General features: G+C 39.2%; 1 protein-coding gene across 1 annotated transcript in view; it reads right to left on the bottom strand.

Annotated features, from left to right (window-relative positions):
* LOC124780415 (protein furry) overlaps positions 1 to 27,681 on the bottom strand; it is a 1,170,709-nt gene that overhangs the window by 1,094,044 nt on the left and 48,984 nt on the right. Inside the window, exons 8-15 of the mRNA XM_047253778.1 lie at positions 18,950 to 19,157; positions 18,620 to 18,757; positions 14,302 to 14,536; positions 12,664 to 12,842; positions 12,346 to 12,570; positions 11,998 to 12,141; positions 9,164 to 9,392; positions 484 to 704 (exon numbers count right to left, since the gene is read on the bottom strand). Of these exons, the coding sequence (XP_047109734.1) occupies positions 484 to 704; positions 9,164 to 9,392; positions 11,998 to 12,141; positions 12,346 to 12,570; positions 12,664 to 12,842; positions 14,302 to 14,536; positions 18,620 to 18,757; positions 18,950 to 19,157 (1,579 nt within the window). The remainder of the gene's footprint in view (positions 1 to 483; positions 705 to 9,163; positions 9,393 to 11,997; positions 12,142 to 12,345; positions 12,571 to 12,663; positions 12,843 to 14,301; positions 14,537 to 18,619; positions 18,758 to 18,949; positions 19,158 to 27,681) is intronic.

Below are 27,681 nucleotides of genomic sequence, written 5' to 3'. Positions count from 1 at the left end.
AGCAAATATTGCTTCTCTGGTTCCTCTATCTTTCCGGAATCCAAACTGGTCTTCGGAGAGTGTAGCTTTGACTGTCTTAGTCAGCTGAAATTGCACTTAACATTGGAACTTAGGTGACTGTTCCCTATCATAAAAACTTTACAAGTCTCAAGAACTCTAAAACTTTGTTCAATCTTTTCCTGCAGAAAGAACTTTCCAGTACTGGAAATTCACACCTCTACTAGTTTTTATTTCTGTGTATGCATATGTTGTCACATGGCTAACCGTATTTTCTTTCCTAGTCCTTTACTATTCAGTAATGTGAAGAAAATGTAGATGGTTTTTACCAATGGGTGTCTTGTCTGACATTGAAACAGAAGTGCCCCTAAAGATATACCTGTAGATTATGTGTCAGATATTTTAAAGTTAAAATAATAACCAATTATACAGGTGACAGTACTTCCAGTTTTTAAGAAAAATTAATGGTTGTGTTATTCTCCTTACCCCATGTTCTGTCTTCTTTGCTCCACCACCTAAGTCACGCATTCCTACCCGTGTTACTTCAGTTCCTGAACACCCTTCCTTTGTAGTGCGGACCAGAGCTAGTGTGTTTGGTGTCAGGGCATTTTTCCAGCTTGTTAGCAGCTGCAGGAGCATTCTTAAGCCATTGTCCATTAGCTGAGGAAATGTGTCCTGAACATCTCTTGCAAGAAACTGTGTAAAACCTGAGGAAATATTTTAAAGGTAATGGTCAACCTATAGAAACTCAAAAAAACATTAGTAAATATGGCTATCACGCTCTAAATATCTGAATGTATCAATTAAAACTAAAATCATATTCTGAATTTTGTGCTAGAGCAAATATCTTGAACTTCTGATTTAGAATTCATAATTCTATGCAGGAGTTGCACATAAGCTTGCATAGGAACCATTTGGAATGCACTTGTGAATAAAGAGAGGTATGAAGCAATACAGAGGATAGCAGAATGTTTACCCTGAAAAAGCATGCTTTGGAGCACATGCACTTGCATTGTGGATGTGGTGCAAATGTTCAAAAGTAAGATTCAGTTAAAATAACTGTGTCATTTGACATTTTGGACTGACACAAAGAATGACATTTCCACATCTGTTTCTCATAAAGTACCAGTTATTACAGTAAATGAATGCACACAACCATAAGTCAATATTTATTTTAAATTAATAGCTATTTGTTTTTAACTTCCACTGGTGCTACCATTTCACAGGCAGAGAGGAAGAAGCCAAAGACCCATGCAACGTAACAGTAACAAGAAATCAAAACAGAGGACCTAGAAGTAATGAGGAAGTACTTTTGCAAATGGAGACTGCAGCCAAATGCCACCAAAAGGGAGTTTGCCTACTTCCCTCTAAATAATAAACTTGCTACAAGAAAACCTAACATGCAGTGTGAAAACACTACACTTACAATAAAAGACTGAAGTACCCTTGATAAAACTCTATCATTCACAGAGCATCTAACATAAACAGTTGAAGAACTGAAAACAAGAAACAAAAGACATCACCATCCAAAAGCTATATGGTATAACCTGGGGAGCATTGGCACCCACCATACATCCCTATGTTCTGGACCTTGTCTTCTCAGTTACTGAATATTGTGTCCCAGTTTGCCACACACACACACACACACACACACACAAACACACACACAAACACACACACACACACACACACACACACACACACACACACACACAAATTATATATCCAGCTAAATAACACCATGAGAGTTACTGCTGTTGTTATCAAAAGAACTCCTACAAAATGGCTATCAATGCTAGGCCACAGTCCATCCCATTAAGTATGAAGCATATATGCTCTCACAAATCATGAAAAAGAAAATCATGGCTATAAAAATCTACAGATGAATGATGCAAACCATAACTGATTCTGTTATAGACGTCCAACAATAAAAACTGTAAGGTTTGCTGTGGGAGATGATGTAACCTTCATTAACACTTGGGCTTACGAACTGACTTGATAACAGCAGTTCCAAGAGTTCCGAAAGCTGCACAGAAAATTGGGACAGAGATCAACATAAACATCGTTTCCACCCTTCTTATTGCTCATGAAAACCACACGTTGCATGTTGTACCACCATACAGTGAGACCTTAAGAGGTGGTGGTCCAGATTGCCACACACACTGGAACCTTTAGCACCTAGTAGTACGTCCTCTTGCATTGATGCATGCCTGTATTCGTCGTGGCATGCTATCCACAAGTTCATCTCAGCACTGTTGGTCCAGATTGTCCCACTCCTCAACGGTGATATGGCATAGATCCTTCAGAGTAGTTGGTGGATCACATCATCCATAAACAGCCCTTTTCCATCTATCCCAGGCATGTTTGATAGGGTTCATGTCTGGAGAACATGCTGGCCACTCTAGTCGGGCGATGTCGTTGTCCTGAAGGAAGTCATTCACAAGATGTGCATGATGGGGACACGAATAGTCGTCTGTGAAGACTAATACCTCGCCAATATGCTGCCAATATGGTTGCACTATCGGTTGGAGTGCGGCATTCATGTATTGTACAGCTGTTACGGCGCCTTCCATGACCACCAGCGGCATACGTTGGGCACACATAATGCCACCCCAAAATATCAGGGAACCTCCACCTTGCTGCACTCGTGGACAGTGTGTCTAAGGCATTCAGCCTGACTGGGTTTCCTCCAAACATGTCTCCGACGATTGTCTGGTTGAAGGCATATGCGACACTCATCGGTGAAGAGAATGCTGAGCAATCCATTCGGCATATTGTTGGGCCCATCTGTACTGCACTGCATGGTGACTTGGTTGCAAAGCTGGACCTCACTGTGGACACTGGGAGTGAAGTTGCGCATCATGCAGCCTATTGCGTACAGTTTGAGTCATAACACAACGTTGTCCTGTGGCTGCATGAAGAGCATTATTCAACATGGTGGTGTTGCTGTCAGGGTTCCTCCAAGCCATAATCCATAGGTAGTGGTCATCCACTCCAGTAGTAACCCTTGGGTGGCCTGAGCAAGGCATGTCATCAACAGTTCCTGTCTCTCCCTGTATCTCCTCCATGTCCGAACAACATTGCTTTGGTTCACTCCAAGACGCCTGGTCACTTCCCTTGTTGAGAGCCCTACCTGGCACAAAGTAAAAATATGGATGCAATCAAACTGCGGTATTGACCATCTAAACATGGTTGAGCTAAAGACAACACGAGCCGTGTACCTCCTTCCTGGTGGAATGACTGGAACTGACTGGCTGTCGAACCCCCTCCATCTAATAGGTGCTGCTCATGTACGGATGTTTACATCTTTGGGTGGGTTTAGTGACATCTCTGAACAGTCAAAGGAACTGTGTCTGTGGTACAATATCCACAGTCAATGTCTATCTTCGGGTCTTCTGGGAACCGGGATGATGCAAAACTTTTTTTGATGTGTGTAATAATATGCCCTATGTCACCAAAAAACCACCAGGATTTGACTTGCCATGCAAAACATGGTCACTGCCAAACAGAATTAGGACCCGACATGGCAGATGTGCACAGGTTTTTAGACAAGTGGGATAAGCAACAATCTCCATGACATTACTGCAGAGAATCACAAAGCATCAGACACATCACAGAATGCTCCACAAGATCATGCAACCGTAGAACTGAAGACTGTCATCAGATGTCATTCTATTATACAGCAACACCCAGCTACGTAATGCTGTATCATTTCAACAACTTCAATGATTACACTGGGACTGATCACCAAATAACATTCTGCTTTTTCCAGATATGAGAATATGGTTGAACTGATGATGTTTTATCTCAACAGTGGAACTGAAGGTATTATGATAAAGTGGTTTGAAAGAATGACCGCAACCTTCTTTTCAAGAGAGAACAGTGAAGCTTGTACACCACTATGAGAAATATATCAGTCAGCATGGTGAGTATTATTATGCTGAAAAATAAACAATGCTTATAGCATCTAAAATCCTCCCTAATAGTCACATTTATTTTTAACCTTTGTCCTATTGAAGCCTGGAATAAAAAGTACACTAACAGAAAAATAAATTCATGACTGAGATAATGGAGCCTAGCACATGGGGGAAGAAGAGGTATTTATAGTACACACAAGACAACCCAACTGATGCAGACAAACATGTTATCGGCAGCAGGAATAGCAACAGCCACTTCCTCCACAGGCCAGAACAAACTTTTCATTGAAGTGCAGATAATGGATGAGCCATTAATCCTAAAAATCAACATGGGGGCTGCCATGTTCCTACTCAACTCACAGATGTACACCAGGCTAGGTTCCCCACCATTAGCATGTGTCGAGTGTCGTTTGGTAAGCTACAACAAACAGCTGGTGACAGACCAAGTGCCTTATCACAAATCAGATTACTTGTGTTCCATGTTTTTCCATCTGTTTGCTCCATGGTTACAAACAATTTCAGGCACACATCACCAACTAACTCTTTATCCGACCTCACTTTTTTTTGGGCATGGCTGGTGCCAGCAGGTTTATACAACCGGGTTAACATGAAACTGGGTCACTTAATATCATTGGGACTGATTAAACCAATTCTCTCAAGTGAATTGGCTACACCCTTAGTGATCATAAAGAATCTGTCAAGTCAGCTGCAGCTCTTTCAAGGCCACTGTTAATGCATAGCCACTCATAGGCACTCACCCCCTGCCTCGCCCGGAGGAATTGCTCATAATATTGGTTGAGGGTCATTCTTTTTAAAAATTGAGTTGCTTGAAGTCTACCTTCAGATTCCATTGGACCAAGCATTAAAACAGTTGCTTGTCATTAATATGCCTTTTGGCTTTTATCAGTATCAACAGCTGATGTTCGCTAGTGTGCCTTCCATCTTTCAACGTTTTTTTGAGAACTGGTTACAAAGGTTGTCCATCATTGGATCAACTGTCTTCATGATACTATTGTGACAGGTGCTACCATGGAGGATCACATATGTAATTGTTTTTTGTTTACTGTTCTACAGACCACAGGCTTCAACTGTAATCTCATTTCTTTAGCCTTCCAGTGTTTATTTGGGTGATGAAATTTCATGGCAGGGCATGCACCTCATGGAACAACATGTTGCCATCATTGCAGCTTTGTTCTGTCTGCCTAATCAATGAGAACGCCAGACATTCTGGCAAAGTGGTGCCCTATTACAAGTTTATTCTGAGAGCAGTCGCTCTTGCCCAACCATTACATCTGTTGCTTCGGAAAACTGCTCCTTTTGGTTGGTCTGCAGCCTGTGAGTGTGCTTTTGTGTAGCTTAAGGATAGTACCTGTTCTGTGCCATGTCTCGCAATATTTCAACCCAGGAAGCATCTGGTCCCGGCCATGGACGCATCCCAGTACAGGGTGGGAGGCAGTCCTTGCCTATCATCATTCAGATGACTCTGAACAGCCTACTGCCTTTGTGTTGAAAAAAATCAACTTGGTTCTGCAACTTTATTCTCGGGTATATTCTTGTATGGTGCAAAGATTTTTTAATTACTGACCGTAAGGCCTTGGTTTCCCTGTTATGTTTGTCTGCATCCTTGCAGAACAAAATCACTCATCATCTTCAAGGTTGGCCTCTGTTTGTGTCCTAGCACAATTATGAGATTCATTTTCATTCCATGCCACAATATGTGATAATAGATGCTCTGTCTTAGCTCTCCAAGGGCCATAAGCACTCATTTGACCATGAGGCACTGCTCTGTTTTCAAGCAGATATGGAGGTGAGGCACATGGCAGATGCCTTGCCCATAAAAAATTCCTGTACTGCCTCTGTTGCGGTGGTGGATCCGGTGCTCCAACAGGTCATAGACATGACACAACATGGATGGCCGAACTGTCTGTTGGGCCAGGCATCAGACCCACATTTTATGCACTGTGCCACCACCTCTCCCTTTCAGATGGCGTTAGTCTGCTGTCAGCAGAATGGTTCACTTCCTGTATCGTGGTTCCAGCAGTTCTGTGGCAGGAAGTTCTCTGCTTATTACATCATGGTCACTGAGAAACCTCTCACACAAAACTTTTGGCATGCCCCGTTGTGTTTAGGAAGGCCATCAATTGGGAGGTGTTTGGGTCAGCAGGCAGTGCCATGGACTGTGGACTGTTTCTTTTTTTGCCATGGCCAGCTCCTTGACAGCCTTGGGAAAGAGTCTACATTGATTTATTGGTCATTTTTTGGACACTTCTGGTTATTGGCAATTGATGCTTTTTCTCCTTTTCCTTATGTTGTTTGTTTCCCATCTGCAACAATGGAGGTGACTGTGAAGGCCCTGTCGAAGATATTCTCCATAGATGCTTATCTTACACCCTGATTTCGGACAATGGTCATCAGTTTGTGACACAATCTTTCAAGGACTTCTGTACACAGAATGGCATTTGCAACATCATAGCATCTGCCTTCCATTCACAATGGCGAGGTGAAATGCCTTCTCCAAATATTTAAGACATAGCTGCGCAAGTATGTAGAAGATTTCCTGGCCAAACAGACACTCACTTTTTTTTTAAAGCTCTTACAGGATGACGCCAATGGGGATCACAAGCCCTGCCAAGTTTCTGCACAGCAACCAGCTGCAGACACTACTCTACCTCTTGATGCTGGGCAGCGTCCCCCAGCGGCACCAGCTTTGTTGACATTCCCGTCCAGTACACCAGACTGGGCCAAGGCATTTGGACAGCCTCCTCACTGGATTCTATCCCTTGTCCACAGCCAGCCTCTTCACGATTTGCACCAAAGATTGACTTGTGGCACACCACCAAAACTAGCTGCACACCAGAATGGGTGCAGGGCCCCCTCCTCAGGCCAGAGGCCCAATGCTTCATTCACTCATTGGCCACTCTGGGGGTTGGGCAGGCCTGGTCACATCTGCCTATCACAATGATCAGGGTTTCATCAGCACTGAGAGCAGGTTTGCTTCCCACATCCAGTGAAAGCACCTCCCACTGAGCTGAGTAAATGTCATCATCAGTGGGAATGGAAATTGGGTTTCTGTTGCCAGAGCTGCTCCTCTCCAGTCTACCATCATCACTGTCCATGCTGGCACCCTTCAGTGAGGACACCAATAATCCAGATGGCTCCTGCCCCCATCGCCAGTTCTATCCATCAGTTGCCACGGGGTCCATGGGTGGTGGGGATGCCCTCATCCCACTCACTTTCAACTGCATGCACCAGTCTGGTCAGACAGGGAACTTATCGCACTGCCCCCAGCACCACAACAGACATCATGGATGTCTTTTTCAGTAGCAATGTCATCAATGGCAATGGCTGATCTTCCCCCTTACAGGGAAGAAAGAATATAGTAACCTGCTGGTTACTACACCGACCGCCCACAGCGGACATAAGTCGGACCACTACAGCAAGCAGACTGCATACTGACACCAAAACAGTGTGCTGGCTACCGTATTTACTCGAACCTTAGCCGCACTAGAATCTAAGCCGCACCTGAAAAATGAGACTCGATATCAAGAAAAAAAAATTTCCCGAATAAAAGCCGCACCTGAAATTTGAGACTCGAAATTCAAGGGGAGAGAAAAGTTTTAGGCCGCACCTCCAAATCAAAACAAAGTTGGTCCATTGTAATATGAGACACAATTAGGTCAAATGAATGACGATACATCTACAGTAGTTTGGTTTGAATCGTAAGCTTAGCAGTTAAGCTTTGCCGGGTAGCCATTGCTATGCGTCAGGGGCTGCGTCCGTATTTATACAGGTACCCTTCCTTTTTCACGTGCTTTGTCTGGTTTGAATTGATTGCTTATTTTTCTTTGATCTGATAAAAGCCGTTCTCTTTGTTATAGGTGTTTACGTCACTCTAAGTTGAAAATGCATTACTGTACTGTGTCATGCATTGTTTGTTGCATTCTGATATTGAGTGTTTACGGCCTGTTGCCGCTCGCGGCATGGCTTGCTTTTGTGCATGCTACTGCCGGAGAGGAATCGTCTCATTAGTGAAACAATGGCAAGAGACTGCTATTTGTTGTTACCTACACTGCTGCTTTCTTTGATAATGATCAACAAGAACCAAATAACAGATGGCGTATGATAGAATATGTTCTGAACGAGAGTTTAGCGAAAAATTTTCTCCATTTGAAAATCTTTGCAGCGCTTCTTTAGTACATTACATTCTGCACAGAAATTAGAGTCATCTTAGATTTAAAAACCTAGTCAACTACCATGCTTCATTTCTGACTGTATCACTACTAGGCACAAGAATAATACGAATATAAACATGACATGATATGTATATTCTTCCGCGTTTGCTGTTGTCTCACTCTAGTTTCGTAGTTTATTAGGCAGACAGGATTTAAATGAGATAGCAGCAAACACGAAACAATACATGGCAAAATGTTTATATTCATATTATTCTTATGGTGAAGAGAATACTGCATGTGATTCACATTTCACAGAAGTTCCTATTTATTTATTTTATTTCGGAACGTAGACTTGGCCATATTGACAAACATCCCAAACAGTCTTGCCAGTCGGATTTTTGTAGTACATTGAAATGCTGCTACATTCGAAGATGAACAATACGGAATTTGTATTTACTTCTTTGGATAACGTATGAAAATGCAGTGGTCGAAACTCAGGGCAGAGAAAAAAGCTCGTCTTCCACCTTTCTTTTAAATTTATTTACTGACGCAGAGGTTTTGGCGCCAGTATTTATCTTTGTGCCTGCAAAGCATGCTTGTGTAGCGCTACATATATTCGACGGCAGAAGTTAGTTGTGGCGGCACCTACCAACATTTTTCAGAACTTCCGCTTACTTTGCACTTGATTCTAAGCCGCAGGCGGTTTTTTGGATCACAAAAACAGGAAAAAAAGAGCGGCTTAGATTTGAGTAAATACGGTACTAGGGCAGCCCAATCACTGACCACCATCACCAGGTATGTCGTGCACGTGCAACATTACACCAGTGACACCTGACATGAATAGCAGATTTATATGGGCATGCAAAAATAACAATAAGAATATAAATTAAAATTACACACACACACACACACACACACACACACACACACACACACACACACACACACACCTTTCTTAATAATTGTTTAATGACATTTTTAGTTAGCAAAGCTATATAATAGGATGTGGAAACAAGCTTTATTTTCTTTCACAAAACAAAAAACAAAATAATAAAAAAACCATATTCAATAACAGACCGTATATCACATCTTGTCTCCAGTCTGAAAAAGCTAATACCAAAGTCTGGAGGCTTTGGTATGCTAGACCTCGGAGCTCTTCATCCATATGCACGGTAAGTCTTGACAACAAATCAACAAGTTCACCACCTGTCATGCCATCTGGAATCAAGCGGGGAACTGCTGCCACGCACGTTCTAAATAGATCAATGCGAGGTTTGCGTTCTCCTGTGATCATCTCATCAGGTTCCTGTAAAAAGGCACACAAATTCCATTTACAGCTCACATTGATGTAATATTGTTACATTTTATTTGATGCTCTAATAAAATTTTCTTTTGTTGTCTATTAAGTTTTTACCAAGCTATCTACCTGCAAAATATACTTGCCATATCTGTTTGTTACTGTTCTCTATGAACTAGAATCACCCCTATTATAAAGAGTCCTATCCATATTTCCATTACACACTGATAAACGTCTGGAAGACCAACAACAATTTTGGCAGCAATTTAGTTACATTCCACCTAAACAAGTCTCCTGACAGCAGCCATTTTAAGTGTTTTCCATACATCTCGAAGGATTCTGTTGCCCTGAAGCCAGAAATTTGTCACCTCGTAGCCCTTTCTTCTTTCTTTTCAGCTCTATCTATCATTCTATTGTTACCTCTCTCTTTCATAGCAGATGCACATTAGTCACCTGGTGCAAGAGCTGCAAAATACCACAGAGGTGTTGTGACATTTTGTACAACTCACAGTGATGTAAAGTTCTTTGTCTGCAGTTTCAGTATCTTTCAACTCAAGGTAACACCATAAACAAATCTAATGAAAGATGTATTTTATCCCACTTTTCAATTCAGCTGTACCTGTTTCTTCTATTTCTTGAACATATAATCTTCTGAATGCAATGGGGGGTTCTTTTTTCCCCGTTGTTAATAGCCTTAATCCTTTATGTCAGAAGACAGCACAGCACATGTACATACTTTAACTAATTTTCTCCTCATTTGCTTATATTCCCACTGATGGAAGTTGTCAAGAGGGTCATTTACTACACCTGACAGCAGCACAGTCCTAGCCCCATTACACACAACACTTCTGCTCCCAATCCCAACAAAGCCACTTCCAGACTTTGGTGTCTGGTTTCTAAAAGGAAATAAGGAAAAGAAGGATGTAATGACCCATTGACAGCTAGCTCATTAGAGAGAGATCCCAAGTTCAGATACAACAAGGATGAGCAGTGAAATTTGCTGCACCTTTATCAAAGGAATTATTGTCAAATGATTTTGAAAAAACCACAGAAAACTTACATTTGGATTGGATGATGGAGATTTAAACCCCATTACTTCCAAATGTGATTTCAATGTACTATCTGTTGTGCTACCTTGTTTGGTTCTGGTTGATAGTCACCAAAGTCAATAGCAGTTCATCTAACAGACACATAAAAGATGGAACAAATGGATAGTTGATGAGGTTTATACAAACACCATGAAGTCATATATGCAATTCCTAAAGAAAGGTCTCCCTTGATATGTCAAGCAGCGTCACACAATATCAAGAGTTAACTCACAGTATACTATCTGAAATGAGCGTTTCCAAAAATTGTAGTAGTGACGATATTAAATACTATGACGAAATGTAGGGTGGTTCCACAAAATAAATCTTCTGAAAAGGTGCCAAAGTTACTGATCAATACTATAGTGTTTCTAAAGGAAAAAGGAGGTGGATACCAATAATTACAAGATTAAGTTCAACCTTTCAATTTGGCATTTCTAATAGACTTAATCATAATAATGATTTAGCCATTTGGTGACATTTAAGAACACCAGTTCCAACTCATATTAAACTTCAGATACTTTCATGTCTCTTTCAAAATCTTCAAGATTGTGAGGAAAGACAACAGCATTTGTCTTAAAGTTGTGATACAGAAGTAAGCTAATCAATAAAAAAAATCAGCAAGGGAGAGTACCCTGTACCCCTTCTGTCTTAATTTCCTTAATTTCTTTGGTATTGGGACAATGCAGTAGCACACACAAGTATTTTTCTAGTTTATAAACTGTGCTGTATATTTGCTGCATTTATGCTGGATCACTTGTAATACACAAATAACATCTGAATCTTAATTTAAATAAATTAACTGCATGTTTTGTTTACCACTGAAAACCCCTGAAATGAAACATATTTGCTATGATATCTCTTTAATGTTCATGTCATCTTGTAATTTGTGTGTTCTGTATGGTGTGACAGAGTCAGGTAGCAATGGTTAAGTTGTAGATCTATATTCAAAGTTGAGGTAAGGCCGCCCTAGTTTAGGTTTCACATGATTTCCATAAAACTCTGTGCAAACAAGAGGATGATTCTTAAAAATGGAGAACAGCTGGTTCCTTACTCTATCCTTATGCTACTGAGTTAATACTTCTTTCCAATGACTCCAATGTTGATAAAGTTTGCCTAGCTTCCTGTATAATGTGACCACCATGGATCTGATACCTAGGACAAAGTTCTGAAGGACACCACTCCTCCTTCCCACACTGTAGCTGGAAAACAGCTTCATGGTACTTGATCCTACAAAGAAAAGTCACACTAACTTTTGCTCTCTTTTACTACAAAATGAGCATTTCACTCTTAGATACACAATATCTTTCATACATATACATACACACTATTGTAACATTTATGGGCATCTGCAGACTCTGACAGTGAACATTAATAGCTTTACCTAGTTGAGGAGATAGATTTGTGGTGTAACTTACACACTTATTTTTATTTTAACAACAGTCAATGATTACAGTACTCCCTTAAAATAAACATTATATGTTGTCTTTTCCCAAATACAAAAAAAAAATATATATTAATACATTTACCTTATTCACATTCTGAGTACTTGTCATCATTAACGGACGACCGTAATGAACATCAAGAGCACGTAGAATATCAACAAAGACTCGTCGAACATGTGGAAAATAAGAAGACATTCCTATTGTTCGAGCAGTATCCTCAGTTAGCATCTGTAATGTGGAGAAGCAGCATAATTACTATCATTACATCAAAGTATGGGTTAAAATACAAATTACAGGGTCAACAGTTTTCCACAAATGAAGCAGATTATTAATTTTAGCCATAAACAGAACGAAAGCAATCTCAGCAGTTGAAGAATATGACTTTACTTTCTTAAAATTTGATATTCACTGAGATAAAAAGAGGCACATTACCTTGTTCAGATACGTTTTTTTGACACGAAGTGTGTTTCCAGATGGTAGGACTCCCATAGTACGGGGCATTGGTGGTTCACCTTCTTTTTGTTCTAAGCTGTCCGCAACAACCAAGAATGCTCTAAGGCCAATACTCATTCTTTCTGGTGTCAAAATAATTTTGATTGGTCTGCCAACTGAGAGTAAGTCAAAGACTATTTCCCTCATTGCAAAATCCAAACGTTCCTTAAATGGTAGAAATAAGCCAACAAAATTAATTGAAAAGTATAAAAACATATGGAAACTATAAGTAATAATTCTTAATTTATTACTTTTTACCTGTGCTATGAACTGTATAATTTTTACAAAAATATTTAGTGGAGTGTCTCGTGGAACAACAGCTTTTGATCCTTTTGGAAACAGAGAATTAACTATACTCTGAAGACGGGACTGTGTGGCTGAGTTGCTTTCACATTTTATTCTAATCATGTACACCCATAGTAGTCGGTACAGTGATTCTGAAACAAACATTCTGTTCCTTTACATCCTTCATTGTTAGTTTTACGTCATGTCACCATGCACAGATGAGAAAAAGGCAAGTGGGAGGGTTGGAAGAACTGTTCGCATGAAAAAAATGAGAAAAAAATTAACTGAAAAGAGATTTTCTGCTTATTACAAATAAATGAAAGCCCACTTCTGAGACCTCCAGTTCCTTCATCAAACAAAATATAGAAACTGATCAATAACAGAACAATAAAAAGTATGAAATGTGCAATAGGTCACAGCCTAGTCCCCTGGAGATCCCTATTACAACACTTACTAGTTCTCTCAAACAGTTTCTCAACCTCATAAAGTGCTAAGATCATTCACTCACATAAGTTAAATGAATTTTACATGTACCTTTTCACACTAATATGACCATCATAAACCATTCTACAAAAATGAAAGCACACAGCAAATGAATTCATAGTATTAACAAACATTACACTGTAACAGAATATGCTTTGCAACAAGGCAGTAGGGAGGCTGTTGCTTAATACATTTCTAAATTTCCTTGGTTTATCACACCTTGTTCTATTTTTGTGGAATATGGTCATAACTAACTTAAGTTTGACAAGTTATTCATTTTCTGCACAGTAGATGGCCAGTTTCATTTTCTCAACAACATTCATTCACAGATACCATTACTGCATAAGCAATATAAATAGAAACTATGTGTACATCGTGCAACGTCATGTCAAAATTAAAAGTGTCAAAACTCAAAATAGTTTTATACACTCTGTTTTATTTTCCTCTCCTACTCTACAAAGTGGTTTCGAACTCTAAGAACTTTCAAAGTTTGTTCAGTGTTGAAATCCAAGTTGTTTTAACCATGTTAAGATGCAATCTTCAATAGTTTGTTGGCACATTATCATATTTGAGAAGAAACTGAACACACTTTCTGTATTATATGGCATTGAAGATTAGTCAACTTATCTAAGAATGATAGTGTTTCTAGATGATAGGTCTCAATACCCTTTGCATAGAATGTTGGGGACCATTTTGGAGTACAGCTTGAGCAGTGAAGGATTTGTCATAATGATCTTGTTCCATGGCCAACTAGTTCACAAGAAATGACGCAAGACATTAATTAATAAGAACTTTTGTGATTGCTGCATATGCACCAGGCTTCTGGGATGCTAGAGTGCAACAGTCCACAATACTTTGCTGTCTTGTATGTCATGATATACAGTTTCTAAAAGTTATTGAATGGAGCTATTATTATCTACTACTATCACACATGTGATACAGCAACACAAATGACTTACAAATACAAACTTTGGAGTAACTGTGACCATCTCTGATGGGTATGTTAAATTGTTACAAAAAAGCATGACTTAATTAACTAACTTAATCCAGTATCTATAGAACAATAATTATCATGAATGCTACAAAAAGTAATGGAACAGGTTAGCCTCATAATATTTGTAAACTTACCAAGGGCAACTCTACACATCTTGGGATCACGATTTTTCAAATGAGACAGGCACATGGCTAAAAAATAATGCCAGTTTTGAAGAAAAAATATCTTCTGACTGACACACAGCAAACATGTAACCAATGGAAAAATAGCTAAACGGTGTTTTGATTTTGTGCACATGTCAAGAGTCTGGGAATAAAGCATTTCAACAAAATTCTTCAGGCATGGAACATTAACTTCATTTTTTACTGTCTGAAAAAATTAAAACAATATGTGAATATTAGAAAAATGTTGAAAAGGTAACAAAGCACATTCACACAGAAAAAAGAACATCATACACTAAATATAGCAATATCATAAATACCAGAATTAACATCTTGTTTACGTTAAGTTGCCCAACAGCCAAACCATTGTGTGGAAAACATCTTTACTGACACAAAGAAGAAAAGGACACTGATGGTAAGAGCAAATGAAAAGTCAGATAGGGACTAATGGAAAAGAGAATAGCAGCTTTCTTAGAATCTATGTGTAAGAGATGTTTCTAATATAGTTATGTGCTGTGGAGACATATCTGTTTGTATAATGGTGTGATGAAAAAGGGAGGGGGCAGTAGAAGTTGTAAAAAGGAGCTGTTTATGAAATTCAGTTAATACTGTTTTTACAAAAGTTTCACAGGTTAAGATAACTTGCCACTTCCTACGTGCAAACACACTTCCTAAATTAAATAATTATAATTATCATCTGAAACACAACTGAGGCTATTCATTTATGTCAGGCATTTTAAGCTTGCAGACTGTTGAACAACAATGGTGACAAACGGCTTAAGCATGTCATATCAGAATGAATTTCTCACTCTGAGATATGGTATATATATATATATATGTATATATATATATATCATAACACATCATTTGCTTTGAGCTTGCTAAATAGGGTCTTCAAAACTAAGCTTGTGTCTGACGTGGCAAATGCATAATCAATGTGTATTACTAGTACTGCCTTACACTACTCAGACATGAACTCTTAATGTTAAAATCATTCAAAAAATAAATTTTGTTCAGAGTGTAACTGATAGATTCATATCAGAAACAGTAAAACAAATAAATGGATCAGGGAAGAAATTATCATGGGAGAAGTAATTACAATCGCAGTGAAAATTAAATGGATACAGATAGGACATGATCCAGGTAAATGGCCGACAGATGGACCAATGAAATTCTGTATTAGATCCAATGAGATAAGAAAATACTGAGGTGATGACATAACACAAGGTGGGTGGATGGGATAAGAAAACATGGGGATGCATACAGTTGAAACTATAATGCATGCAAAGGTCTTTATCCAGCTACACCACACCTCTATTTAAACATAAGACGGGCCAGGATAGCAAAATTGTTATTTTCTTGTATGACAAGATGAACATGTGTGGACATTACATACAGCAGACTGAGGTATTAAAATTTCCATTACAATGAAGAGGTTAATATACAATCACTTACAACAAAATTAAACAGAACTACCAATGCCCCACCTTCATCCTTTCGTGTATCTGTTTCTGTTTTGCTTTTAGATGTGAACTTTCAACATTTTATTATTCCCAAATAACACAGAATTATTAACTGCTAAATCCTTTTGTTGATTATGCAGCCCCCTCCCCCCTCAAAAAAAAAATAATAATAATAATAATAATCACACTTATGAGCAATTATTAATTCTCCTGGCTAATTACAGGAAATGTGCTGCCAAAATGAAAATGTGTATGTTTGGCAAGTTTTAAACAATACTGAAACATAAAAATAATTTTCAATCAAGGTTATTTACTCTATAGAATTATGTTAAATCCCTTGAAAGTTTAAATCTATAAGATGGATCTCAAATTAATTTTCACTATATAACAATATAGCAAGAAATGGATATTCATTTGAAGATTTTAAATTTTTAGATATTACATACAACTAAAAATTATATAGACAAGCATGTCCGTAAAGGTACAGTTACATAAGTTAAATGTGTCTATTGATGACAAATTTCAGGGTAATAAATATTTGCAGGCAGCAAGTCAAATGAAAGCATATAGTTACCTGAAAGAGAAAAATTCTGAAAAAGACTGAGCTTTTCATTAAGAAAACAAGTCCATATCTCTCCTTGGTTTAAGAGTAATAACTGGTTATCAAAACGGACCCTATATGGACTTTTTCTTGACAGCCACAGAACTGGGCCATTAATCAACTTGCTACCTCTACCTCAAGCATCATTGTACCCTAGTTAAAAACAAATTAAGTGTCTCAAAAAATGTGCCTTGCTAACAAGGTAACATAAATGTAATAGTTTCCATGGAAATTACAAGAAGTAAATGCCATGTTTGGGAAAGAGGATGATTGCAGAACTGAAACTGTGTGTCACCTTTGAACCTACAAAAGATGCATAATCCTCAACTACCTCAAGATGATTAACTGGAATATAACACCCTCACTGTCTCTCACATCACAGATGACAAAACCAGTGAAATGTGGAGAGACGTCCAGTCAAATTCTGGAATTACAGTGACAAAGAGTTACAGATAAGTTACGGCAGACCACTCTATGGGTTCAGTAATCACACTGACATTATTGACACATTTCCATAGGATAGCTGATGTGATGGAGGATCTGTGGAGGTGACTTGATCATTGGTTACAGTGATGAAACAAGATATAGAATGAGGCATCAGCTTCAATTAAATTGTCAAAGCAAATATTCAGTGTCATCGTTTCTCACAAAGAAAACGAATAACTAACTAGAAGATACTGTAGTCATCATCTCTCACAGTGAATATGAAGGGTAGCCATAAATTCTTAATTGTTTCATAAAAAAGGTCACATAATTAATCATTTGTTTGTTTGTATGTGTATGTCTTCATGTCCTGGTACACATTAAAATTCCCATGCCACAGTACCACAGCATGCTGCTAGAGAACCCAAATAAAAATAGTGCAGCCCAAAAATATGGCAGAGTATCAAGAGGTAATTCATTTTTGACAGTTGCAGCTGTGTCAGATTAGATTAGATTCAGTTTTGTGTAGGTTTCCGCCGTCCACCAAATCTACACAATATACTCGACCATCCTTCCACAACCCCTGCTCCCAATCCCTTACCTCATGGTTCATACCCCTGTAATAGACCTAGGTGTGAGACCTGTCCCATACATCCTCCTACCACCACCTACTCCAGTCCAGTCACTAACATCACCTATCCCATCAAAGGCAGGGCTACCTGTGAAACCAGTCATGTGATTTAAAAGCTAAGCTTCAACCACTGTGCTGCATTCTATGTAGGCATGACGACCAACAAGCTGTCTGTCCGCATGAACGGCCACCGACAAACTGTGGCAAAAAAACAAGTGGACCACACTGTTGCTGAACACGCTGCGAAACATGATATCCCTCTTCTCAATGACTGCTTCACAGCCTGTGCCATATGGATCCTTCCCACCAACACCAGCTTTTCTGAATTGCGCAGTTGGGAACTTTCCCTGCAATACATCCTACGTTCCCGTAACCCTCCTGGCCTCAACCTTCATTAGTCACTGTCCTCACCCATCCAGCCCCCTCCCTGTTCCCATTCCAGCACTACACAGCCGTCATTTCACCGCCACACCCACTCTTTTCATTTCTTTTTATTTCTCTCCTTTCCGCTACTTACCCCCTCCCCCTCTGCACATTCTCTCCTGCCCTCCGTCTAAACTGCAACACTTCACTGTCCATCATTCCCACCATACTATCCCTCCCCCTCCCCGCCCCAGCCTCCTCCTTACTCCCAACCAGTCGTCCCTCCCATCATGCACTAGTGTTGTGTGGTTTCAGCTCTCTGAGACTGCAGACGTGTGTACAAGTTGCGTTTGCGTTTGCGTGTGTGTGTGTGTGTGTGTGTGTGTGTGTGTGTGTGTGTGTGTGTGTGTGTGTGTGTGTTAATGGCTGAAAGCTATAATTGTGTGAATCTTTTTGTTGTGACTATCATGACTCAGCAACTCCGCTATATGGTGAGTAGCAAATTTCCTTCTCTGATATTGTTACATTCCATCCTGGATTTTCCATTGTTAGGTTTATCTCCTTTGTGGTAAGGTCTTATGGGACCAAATTGCTGAGGTCTACAGCTTACACACTATTTAACCTAACTTTAACTAACTTACGCTAAGGATGATACACACACACATGCCCAAGGGAGGACTCGAACCTCCAACAGGAGGAGCTGCGCGGACTGTGACAAGGTGCCAAAGACCGCGTGGCTACCATGAGCGGGCAAAAATTATCATCATATTATCTTAAGCAAAGGCAATAACAACATTCACAGATACTTACTGCTGCTACTGGAACTAAAATTTCAACAAAGAGACCAGCCAGAGCATGTTTTATATCCTTGTCTTTGACCTCCAGAAAATATTGAGCACATTCCTGCATGAACTGGAATGACGCTTCAAATTCTTCTATTGGTACCATCTAATTTTTAAAAGAAATATAATTGATTTGTTAACACTCATTACACATATGAAAAAAATAAAGAATTTAAAAAAAGAGAAAGCCATAAGAAAGGAATCCTCGTAATTCATAAAATGATGTTTGAAACATGTTTTGGTAATTACAGTGAATTTCTGTTGAATATTATTCATAGGACTGCAGAAAATGTGATACCTTTACTCTGAAGAACTTCATGCCCATCAGAAGAGAGATAATGCTCTGAGCAGTATTTGGGTTTGGTTCTTTGCTCTTCAGTTCCTTCAATTCAGCCATGAATCTCTTCCTCACTGACATGAACCTAGACTGTGCCAAGGCTCCTATTACTTCAGCATAGAGATCTGCTATTATGTGGATATTTGCAGCATTTGGACCTGTCTGTATACTGAAAATTAATATACAGTGCATTAGTAACAGACTACAAACATAACAACATACAATAAGCTATTCCACCCCAGATAACCCATTGTCTGGCTACAAACATTAGTTTTTCATGCAGATTGTACACAAAAACCAACACTGATAATACTATCATTATGTTTTATTCCAACAAATTAATGTAATGTAAGTCCATTTTATTTTGCAATGTTTTAGAACAATATTATTAGCAATAGGACACAAAGACAGCACCCAACATACACAAATGTGAATGGGAAAGACTGGTTAAGAAAATCAAAAAGAAACTTCAGAAAACAATATGTTTCTGGCAAGTAATGTATTTCCTCAAGAAATTATATGACATGGTGACACTACATAAGCAATAAGACTGAGTACTACAAATAGTACTTTTAAGAACTACCTATGGCAGTTAAAGATGACATTGCTTTAAGTTTAAATATTGTTCATCTGAAACACGCTATTAAAAGTAAAATTGAACTTGGACCTACACACAACTAAAAATGTTTGAACATATTCTCGAACTTTGTTTATGTGGCAAAAGCATTTTTCCATACAATGCTTCTACCACTCAAGCACAGTAAGACAAAATAGGCAAAGGCCCATCACTTGTTGGTGGCACAATGTTCAAATTCGCTTTTGAAAGTCTCATATTGGTGGAAAAATGATTACAGTTATAATCTGATGAAACATAGCTCTGCCAGATATTATAATGTGCCCAGAAAGAACCCACCTCTTGAACCTCATTACCTACAAAATTATCACATTAAGTGAAACTTTGTGGATGCTTTCAGGAGAAGCTGTTGATGTTAGCATTAAAAAATTGTGTGGTATTTGTTCTCACTATACATCTCCACTGTATGTTAATAATTACTTCATTATTTGGTTTGAAAATCACAGTGATGCAACAAAATTTGATATTGGAGGGAGTTAAGCCACATCATGTTCCTCTTAAGTTAAATCTGCACAATCAGTGTTTTGACCCCTCTGCTGTGGTATGTCTTCCTGACCTTCTGCTATTCACAGTTAGGTGAACACTGTGAAAAACAAGTGTTGCTTTTGCTTATAATATGGAGTTTTCTCACACTTTTTCTGAAGAAGTGGGATTATTGTATTGTTGTGCCGTAGAGATGGCTTCTGGCAGTTTTCTTTATTCCTCATGGAGTGTGGCAGTGTATTTATTTCCTTGATGGCAGGAAGCCACTGAGCTGGAAGCCCATTCATTCTCGGAAATCTCAACCACTCTTCCGACTTTCATTTTACAAATGTTGGTTTCTTTGGCCAGCACATGTTTGTTGCTGAAATCACTGTCTTGGACACAGTTCTCCATATGTTCAACTAGCACAGATTTCATACTTTACTTTAACCACATGTGGCATTCATGCTCTTTAATACATTCTTTTATTGTTCTTCCAGTTTCACCTATATAAAATCTGCCACAGCCACATGTCGCTTCATAGACTCTCACAGTGTGCAAGGTAATAAGATGCTTCTGTACTGCATCTGAAAAAAATTTTCTTTGTTGTTATGATTGAAGAATGTGTTCTACACAAGATTTTTACATAGAATTCTACTTATGCGGTCAGTAACACTAGAAAAAATGATTGAACAGCTGATCCTCATCCTCCTTATCACGGTAATTAACAACATTTTGTTCAGAAACCCTACTTATGAACAAATCATCACAGCTGTTGCCTTCATTGTCTTCTTTAAGAAATCCAACTCTGATTCCCAACTGTTTTCATTACTGATACAGAAGGCACACAGAGACAGAGTGGTGCGCACTGCTTGCTTTTAGGGCTAGGTGGCAATGCAAAGAGGCATATAAAACCTGTGTGTTAACAGGCTTTCTATACATTCTGTGCCCTAGAGGGTTTTCAGATCTTGTACCGACCAACAGATATGGTAAGGAAAATTCTGGTAGAATGTACATCATTTAGGACCCGAAAGCAAGCAAGTCAGCAAGTCAGCCAGCCAGCCTCCCTCCCACACACACACACACACACACACACACACACACACACACAGAGCTACACTGTGCTGGATGTGCAGGGACTGACAGACAGACTATAGGATGACAAGTTGTCTCAGGTAGTGGGGGAATGAAGTGGGATGTGGGAGGAGTTGGCGAGAGGTTGTTAGTGGTTCAGAGGAAGGTAGCAGGTGTGCAAGTAAGGAAAGGGAAAGAGAGAGAGAGAGAGAGAGTGCGTGTGCGCTCAATGATGAGGTTAGCAGTGCTCTAATCAAAATTAAATTATACTCATTCTCTCCCAACCTCACTCATGACCAACTAAACAATCACACTATCTCGCATCCCTGAAGATAACGCTAAAAAAATGTTCTAACACTGATATTTGAAACTAAAAGAACTACACAGTGAAATGTGACTGGCTGATTATTTACCAAAAATATGTATGACCCAGCCACCCACGTAACACATTAAAAAACTTGGCCAAGTTTCAAGTGGAGACAATCTTTCGACCTACCAAGAAAATTAGTGAAAGTTTAAGATTGGTGAAAGATGCACAACACCCCTTAGCTACCCCAGGTGTGTATAAAATTCCATGTAGCTGTGGCATGGTTTACATTGGAACAACTAAGAGGAGTGTTAATACCAGCACAATGGAACACAAAAGGAACTGTAAACTGGGACAAATTGACAAATCAGCTGTAGTGGAACACGTTTTCAAAGACGGTGATCACGAAATAAAATTTAGTGAGACAAACACGATAGACATGATAGCTAGGACCTCACATTATTGTACCCGCATGTGTAGAGAAGCTATAGAGATCTACAAGCATGAAAATAATTTTAATAAAAAAGAAGAAGGATTAAAACAGCCAGTCACCGACTCACCTCAGAAGATGTTGCCCGCAGTAGCAACGAAACGTCAGGAAGGAGAAGCGGTTTTATATATGGACCACGGCAATTCAGCCCGGAAGTTTTAATTAATGAAGATGCCAGCCGTGAAAGCTTACATGTTATGATTAAAATAAAAGATGTTTTTTTATAAAATACCTATGCAACTGATTACCTCCACAATGGAGGATTCCATGAAATGATATGTGGCTGTGGCAGAGTTTCTATACAGCTGAAATGGGAAGAACAGTGTAAAGGTGCATTTACACTTGTTCGCTTTGAGGCTAGTCACCTTGCGTCTGTAGCTTGACCCACACAGAAGTAGAGGCAGATGTGTAGGTATTTGCTTCTTCATTACCATGTGCGTATGAGTGATTCCATTTATACCTCCTGCGTTCACACTGGGCACTTCTACTTCCATGTGGAAAAAGTTACAGCCGCACAGCAATGAGCCGCAAGCCGTACAGGTGTAAGTCCTATTAGTTACAGAGAACATTAAAAAGACGCATGTTTTCAATTTATTTTGAAAATTTCTATTAAGAATGATAAACCATTTTATTCGACAATGATCTCAGAGTTTACACCAAGCAGAGATATAATCTCGTTACTTAGGAGTGCCATATTTTGAAAAACCACTAAGAAGCAGTCATGCTCCAATCTCTCTTCACCCTCTGAGATCATTTTATACTCTTCATCTTTCACTGAGGAAGTGATTAGGAATGGATGAGTGCTAATTTTTTGTGACGCCATGATTATTATTGACAGGACTTTTGGACTAAAGAGATCTGTGTTCGAAAGAGAAGCTATCGCAATTTTTGGTGACAAAAATGCAAAAGATCTGGAATTATTCAACTTTACATTTTTCCCAAATTACCTCATTTAAGTATGCATCTGTCACTTCCTGCAGTCTAAGAAAGTTCAATTTTTGCATTAAAGAATGTCCCAGTAGACAAATCTATGAGCCTAAAGGAGAATTTGGATTATTATTTATTATCATAGGGCTTTTAGTGTCAGGAGTCTCTGAAAAGATACTCAGCTTGCCTTCGATGCAGCTCTTTTCATTTAGGTAGAAGGGCTAAATCTTTAAGGGAATTGGAATCTGCCAGGACAGAAAGATATTGGAAAGGTGTTGGCTGTGGCGGAACAACCCTGACAGTTTCGTAAATTGAAAATGGGCAACCACAGAAAACCATTTTTAAGGTTGCCGGCAGATGGATTCCTGTCTCAGCTGTTGGAGAATTTGTAAAAACTAGTAGTTAAAAGTTTTGTTTTAAAATAAAATGGAATACATCATAGCAACAGATCAAATTCTGAAATTGCTGTGTATGTCTTCGACAGTGCATGTTTACACATTTGATACTGCACGAACATATGCATATTTTTAGATTTAATTGTGCATAGAATTGCTGTCTTCAATCATTACAGTATTATACGGGTGTAAATAGATTTTGGACGGAAGGGGGAGGGAGGGATGCAGGATGCTGTCAACTGAGATAATTTCAAGCAGCCTGCTGAAAAAAATCTTTTAGAAAGTAACGAATTATAGAATGTGCTGTCATCACATACCCCTTCCACTCTCCAGTCACCACTCCCCATCGTTTTGCAGTGGAAATGGTTTTTTATAATTGAGTACCACCTGGGTGACCAGATTGGGCGATATTTTGTCTTTTGGGCAACATTTAGCAACTTTTTCAAAGTTATGTATCCATTGGCATTTGGGGACATGTTTGTTGAGCAACACAATTTTTGGATGATACAGACAAATTAGCCAATCACATGGTTAAATAAAAGTCACATTACAGCCTACTATGGACCATTCTATGTTCATTAAATCATAGTGTATTTTTATGCAATAATTTTAATTTAATGTTATTTGTAATGGTATTTACTGCTCCAATGGCTTGTGAATTACTGAAATATTGCAACCCCAAAGTTGTACCAGACTCCAAATAATACCTCAAATGCTAACACTGAACTGCTATACACAGAGGTGACAGAAGTAATGGGATAGTGATAGGCACATAAACAGATCATGGTAGAATCACATACCCAAGGTGTACAATGGCAGCGCATTGGCAGAGCAATCATTTGTTCTCAACAGATTCATGATTATGGCTGCATGATGGAAATTAACAGACTTTAAATGCGGAATGGTAGTTCGATCTAGGCATATGGGACATTTCAATTCAGAAATGGTTAGGAAATTCAGTATTCTGAGATCCACTGTATCAAGAGTGTGCTGGGAATACCAAATTTCAGACATTATCTCTCATTACAGACAAAGCAGTGGCCAACGGCCTTCACTTCACGACCGAGAGCAGTGGCATTTGCAGAGAGTTTCCATGCTAACAGACAAGTGACACTGTGTGAAATAACCACAGAAATCAATGTGGGGTGTTTGATAAATGTAACCGTTAGGATAGTGTGGCAAAATCTAGCTTTAACAGACTATGGCAGCAGACAACCTAGGCGAGTGCCTTTGCTAACAGCACAATATTGCCTGCTGCTCCTATCCTGGACTTGTGATTACATCAGTTGAACACTCGATGACTGGAAAACCGTGATCAAGTGAAAAGAGTTCCAATTTCAGTTAGTAAGTGCTGATGGTAGCGTTTGAGTGTGGTGCAGACCCCATGAAGCCACGGCCCCAAGTTGGCAATAAGGCACTGTGCAAACTGGTGGCGGCTCCATAATGGTGTGGGCTGTGTTTACATGTAATAGACTGGGACCTCTGCTCCAACTGAACCACTCATTGACTGTAAATGGTTATATTCAGCTGCTTTGAGACCCACTGCAGCCAATCATGGACTTCAAGTTCCCAAACAATAATGGAATTTTCATGGATGACAATGCACCATGTCACTGGGCCTCAATTGTTTGCAATTGGTCCGAAGAACATTCTGGACAATTCGAGAGAATAGTTTGGCCACCAATCAAACATTTATGGAACTTAATCAAGAGGTCAGTCCATGCATAAAATCCTGCACTGGCAATACTTCTGCAATTATGGACAGCTGTAGGGGAAGTACAGCTCAATATTTCTGCATGGAACTTCCAATGACTTGGTGACTCCATGCCAAGTCGAGTTTCTGCACTACGCTGGGCAATAGGTGGTCCAACAGGATATTAGGAGGTATACCACAACTTTTGTCACCTCAGTGTAGATAGATAATGAGGCTATTACACTAGTGTATACATATTTTTAACTTACCATAATTTTAGCAGATAAATCATAATCAGTAGATTTTGTAGAAGAAACTGAAAAAGAATATTATGTGGCCTAATGTCCTGTATGGTTTTACTTTCAATGACAGTGGTCATGAAATCCTACAGACTTATATGAACTCTGGTCATTGTTAGTGATTTAACTGCATATAAAAGTGTCAAATGAGAGAAAGAAGGAAAAAACATTACTAAACTTGGTTTGCAGGTAGCAATCCATCGCAAACCATCCTAGCTGTTGCTATATCGTGTACATCTCAGAGATTAAATATACCTTAGTGTGAAAATTGCTTGTGGTCATCTATGTAGGTTGCAACAATGTTTCTTTGTAAGAGTGGATTGGGCATCAGAGAGCTACTGCTCATTACTACATGTGGTGATATGGTTTGGCATTGTTGGTAATTTAATAGTGCTGTATAAAAGAGCTTCCTTACTTTAACTGACAAATGTCAAAGTGTATATGCTAAGTATCCATTCTTTTGTGTCTGTGTCTCAAAATAAAAGCTGCAACATGTTTTCATTTCATGAAGCGAACTTTGTTAAGTTTTAACTTCATCATCTTTTCCACAAAAATGATTTTTTCCCCAGGTTTTTCTATTATTAACGCAACTGAAACGGAGAATGAGTGTTGCAGCAAAACAGCACAATCTCAATGTAAAATAAATGAGACTGTTAACATTACTAAAGAACTGTGTGTTGAGGCATATTAGTAAGTATCTGCTTTTCCACTTTGGACTGCATCTAATATTTTGGTAAGTTTCATCAAAATCAATCAACTCATTGTTAGTGGACAAGCAGTTTACATACACTAGGGAGCAATGAAAGTGGTGACAGAGGGGTAGGTCAGTTCTCTCATCCCTCATCTTCCCTTTGTTTCTAAGGAGAAACAAAGGGAAGATGAGGGATGAGAGAACTGACCTACCCCTCTGTCACCACTTTCATTGCTCCCTAGTGTATGTAAATGAGAAGCCTTCATCAGTGAGAAAGTCTACACTGTTACCACAATATCATTGCTGCCATTGATGCTGTCCACACAGCATTGTAAGAAGCAATGATTACCAAATACCTGTCGTCAACAGTGTTTATATGGCAACATTGCACTTAATTCTTGATATTATCAGCATGGTATCACAATAGTTTGTCTGGTTCAGCTGAATACATGCAGTCCTAAGGCTTCCAACTTGTGATGACTGAGATGTAGGTCAATAACACTAGTGAGGAAAGCATGTGAAAAAATGGGAAGGGGTAATTTTCTACGAGGTTCGTCCAGTAAGTAAATTCCCCAGTTTAATTTCTTTGCAAAAGGAACTTTGCCCTTGGCAAGACTGATTAGTATGTGCTGACGATGCTCACACCGACTTACCATACATACTGCAGTATCTTGCTGGTATGCTGCTAATTAGCATGGAGTTACCACTACAAAATGTGTGTGCTTGTGAGCAGAAATCTGTCATTCAATTTTTTGCAGCAAAATGAGTACCCACTGTTGGTATCCATTGAGAGTTAACCTCTATCCGATGTGTAAAATTTGTGGAAGGGCATGATGATTTAAATGATGGCCAGCACACAGGAATGCCTACTACAGAAACATATGATGATCCATTATTGCAACTTGCTGTATTTTGGAGGAAGATCGTAATGTTAGCATTGACAACATGCTAATTCGGATACCTCCTGGGGCTGCAATTGGATGCTCGGACATTGCAAAGATTCTCACAGACCATCTTAATTACTGCAAAGTTTGTGGAAGATGGGTGACACATTTGCTGAGTGACATCCACAAGCAGCAATAGATGGACTTGGCCAGAATGTTTCTAGAAATACATCAGTGAGAGGGAGATCTACTCTTGAAATGGCTTGTCACTGGGCATGAGACCTGTGTTTCACTCCTCAGCAAAATGTCAGGGCATGGTGTGGAAGAAACCTGGTGAATGTGCCCCGAAAAAAGCTAAGGCCACACATTTGGCAGGGAAAGGTATGTCAATCATATTGAGACAGTCAGGGGTTTTTGTCCATTCACTATGTGCCTCGCAACACCACAATGAATGCAGAGAGGTACTCTAATGACTTGAGGAATCTGTGAGTTGTCATCAAAAGAAAATGTTCTGAACTTTTGTCTCACAAAGTTCTCTTCCTTCATGACAATGATCTACCTCATACAGCTTGAATGACCCAGGCAGAGCTTGGAAGATTTATATGGGAAGTGGTCCCTCATCCTCCATATTCACCTGGTCTTACCCTAACTGATTTTCACATGTTCCTCCAACTCAAAGATCACCTTGGAGGTAAGCACTTCAACATTGATCAAGAAGTTATATCATAGTGAACAGCTGGTCACATGCACAGGAGCTAACCTGCTACAAAACAGATTTGGAATAACTTTTGTTAATGCTTGCCAAATTTAATGATTCTAGGTCAACAGGAAGTACGC

The sequence above is a fragment of the Schistocerca piceifrons genome, chromosome 1 (assembly GCF_021461385.2).
Source record: "Schistocerca piceifrons isolate TAMUIC-IGC-003096 chromosome 1, iqSchPice1.1, whole genome shotgun sequence".
In the NCBI taxonomy this organism is placed as follows: Eukaryota; Metazoa; Arthropoda; class Insecta; order Orthoptera; family Acrididae; genus Schistocerca; species Schistocerca piceifrons.
The sequence above is the reverse complement of the archived record's forward strand: the minus strand, read 5'-3'. Positions and strand labels throughout refer to the sequence as shown.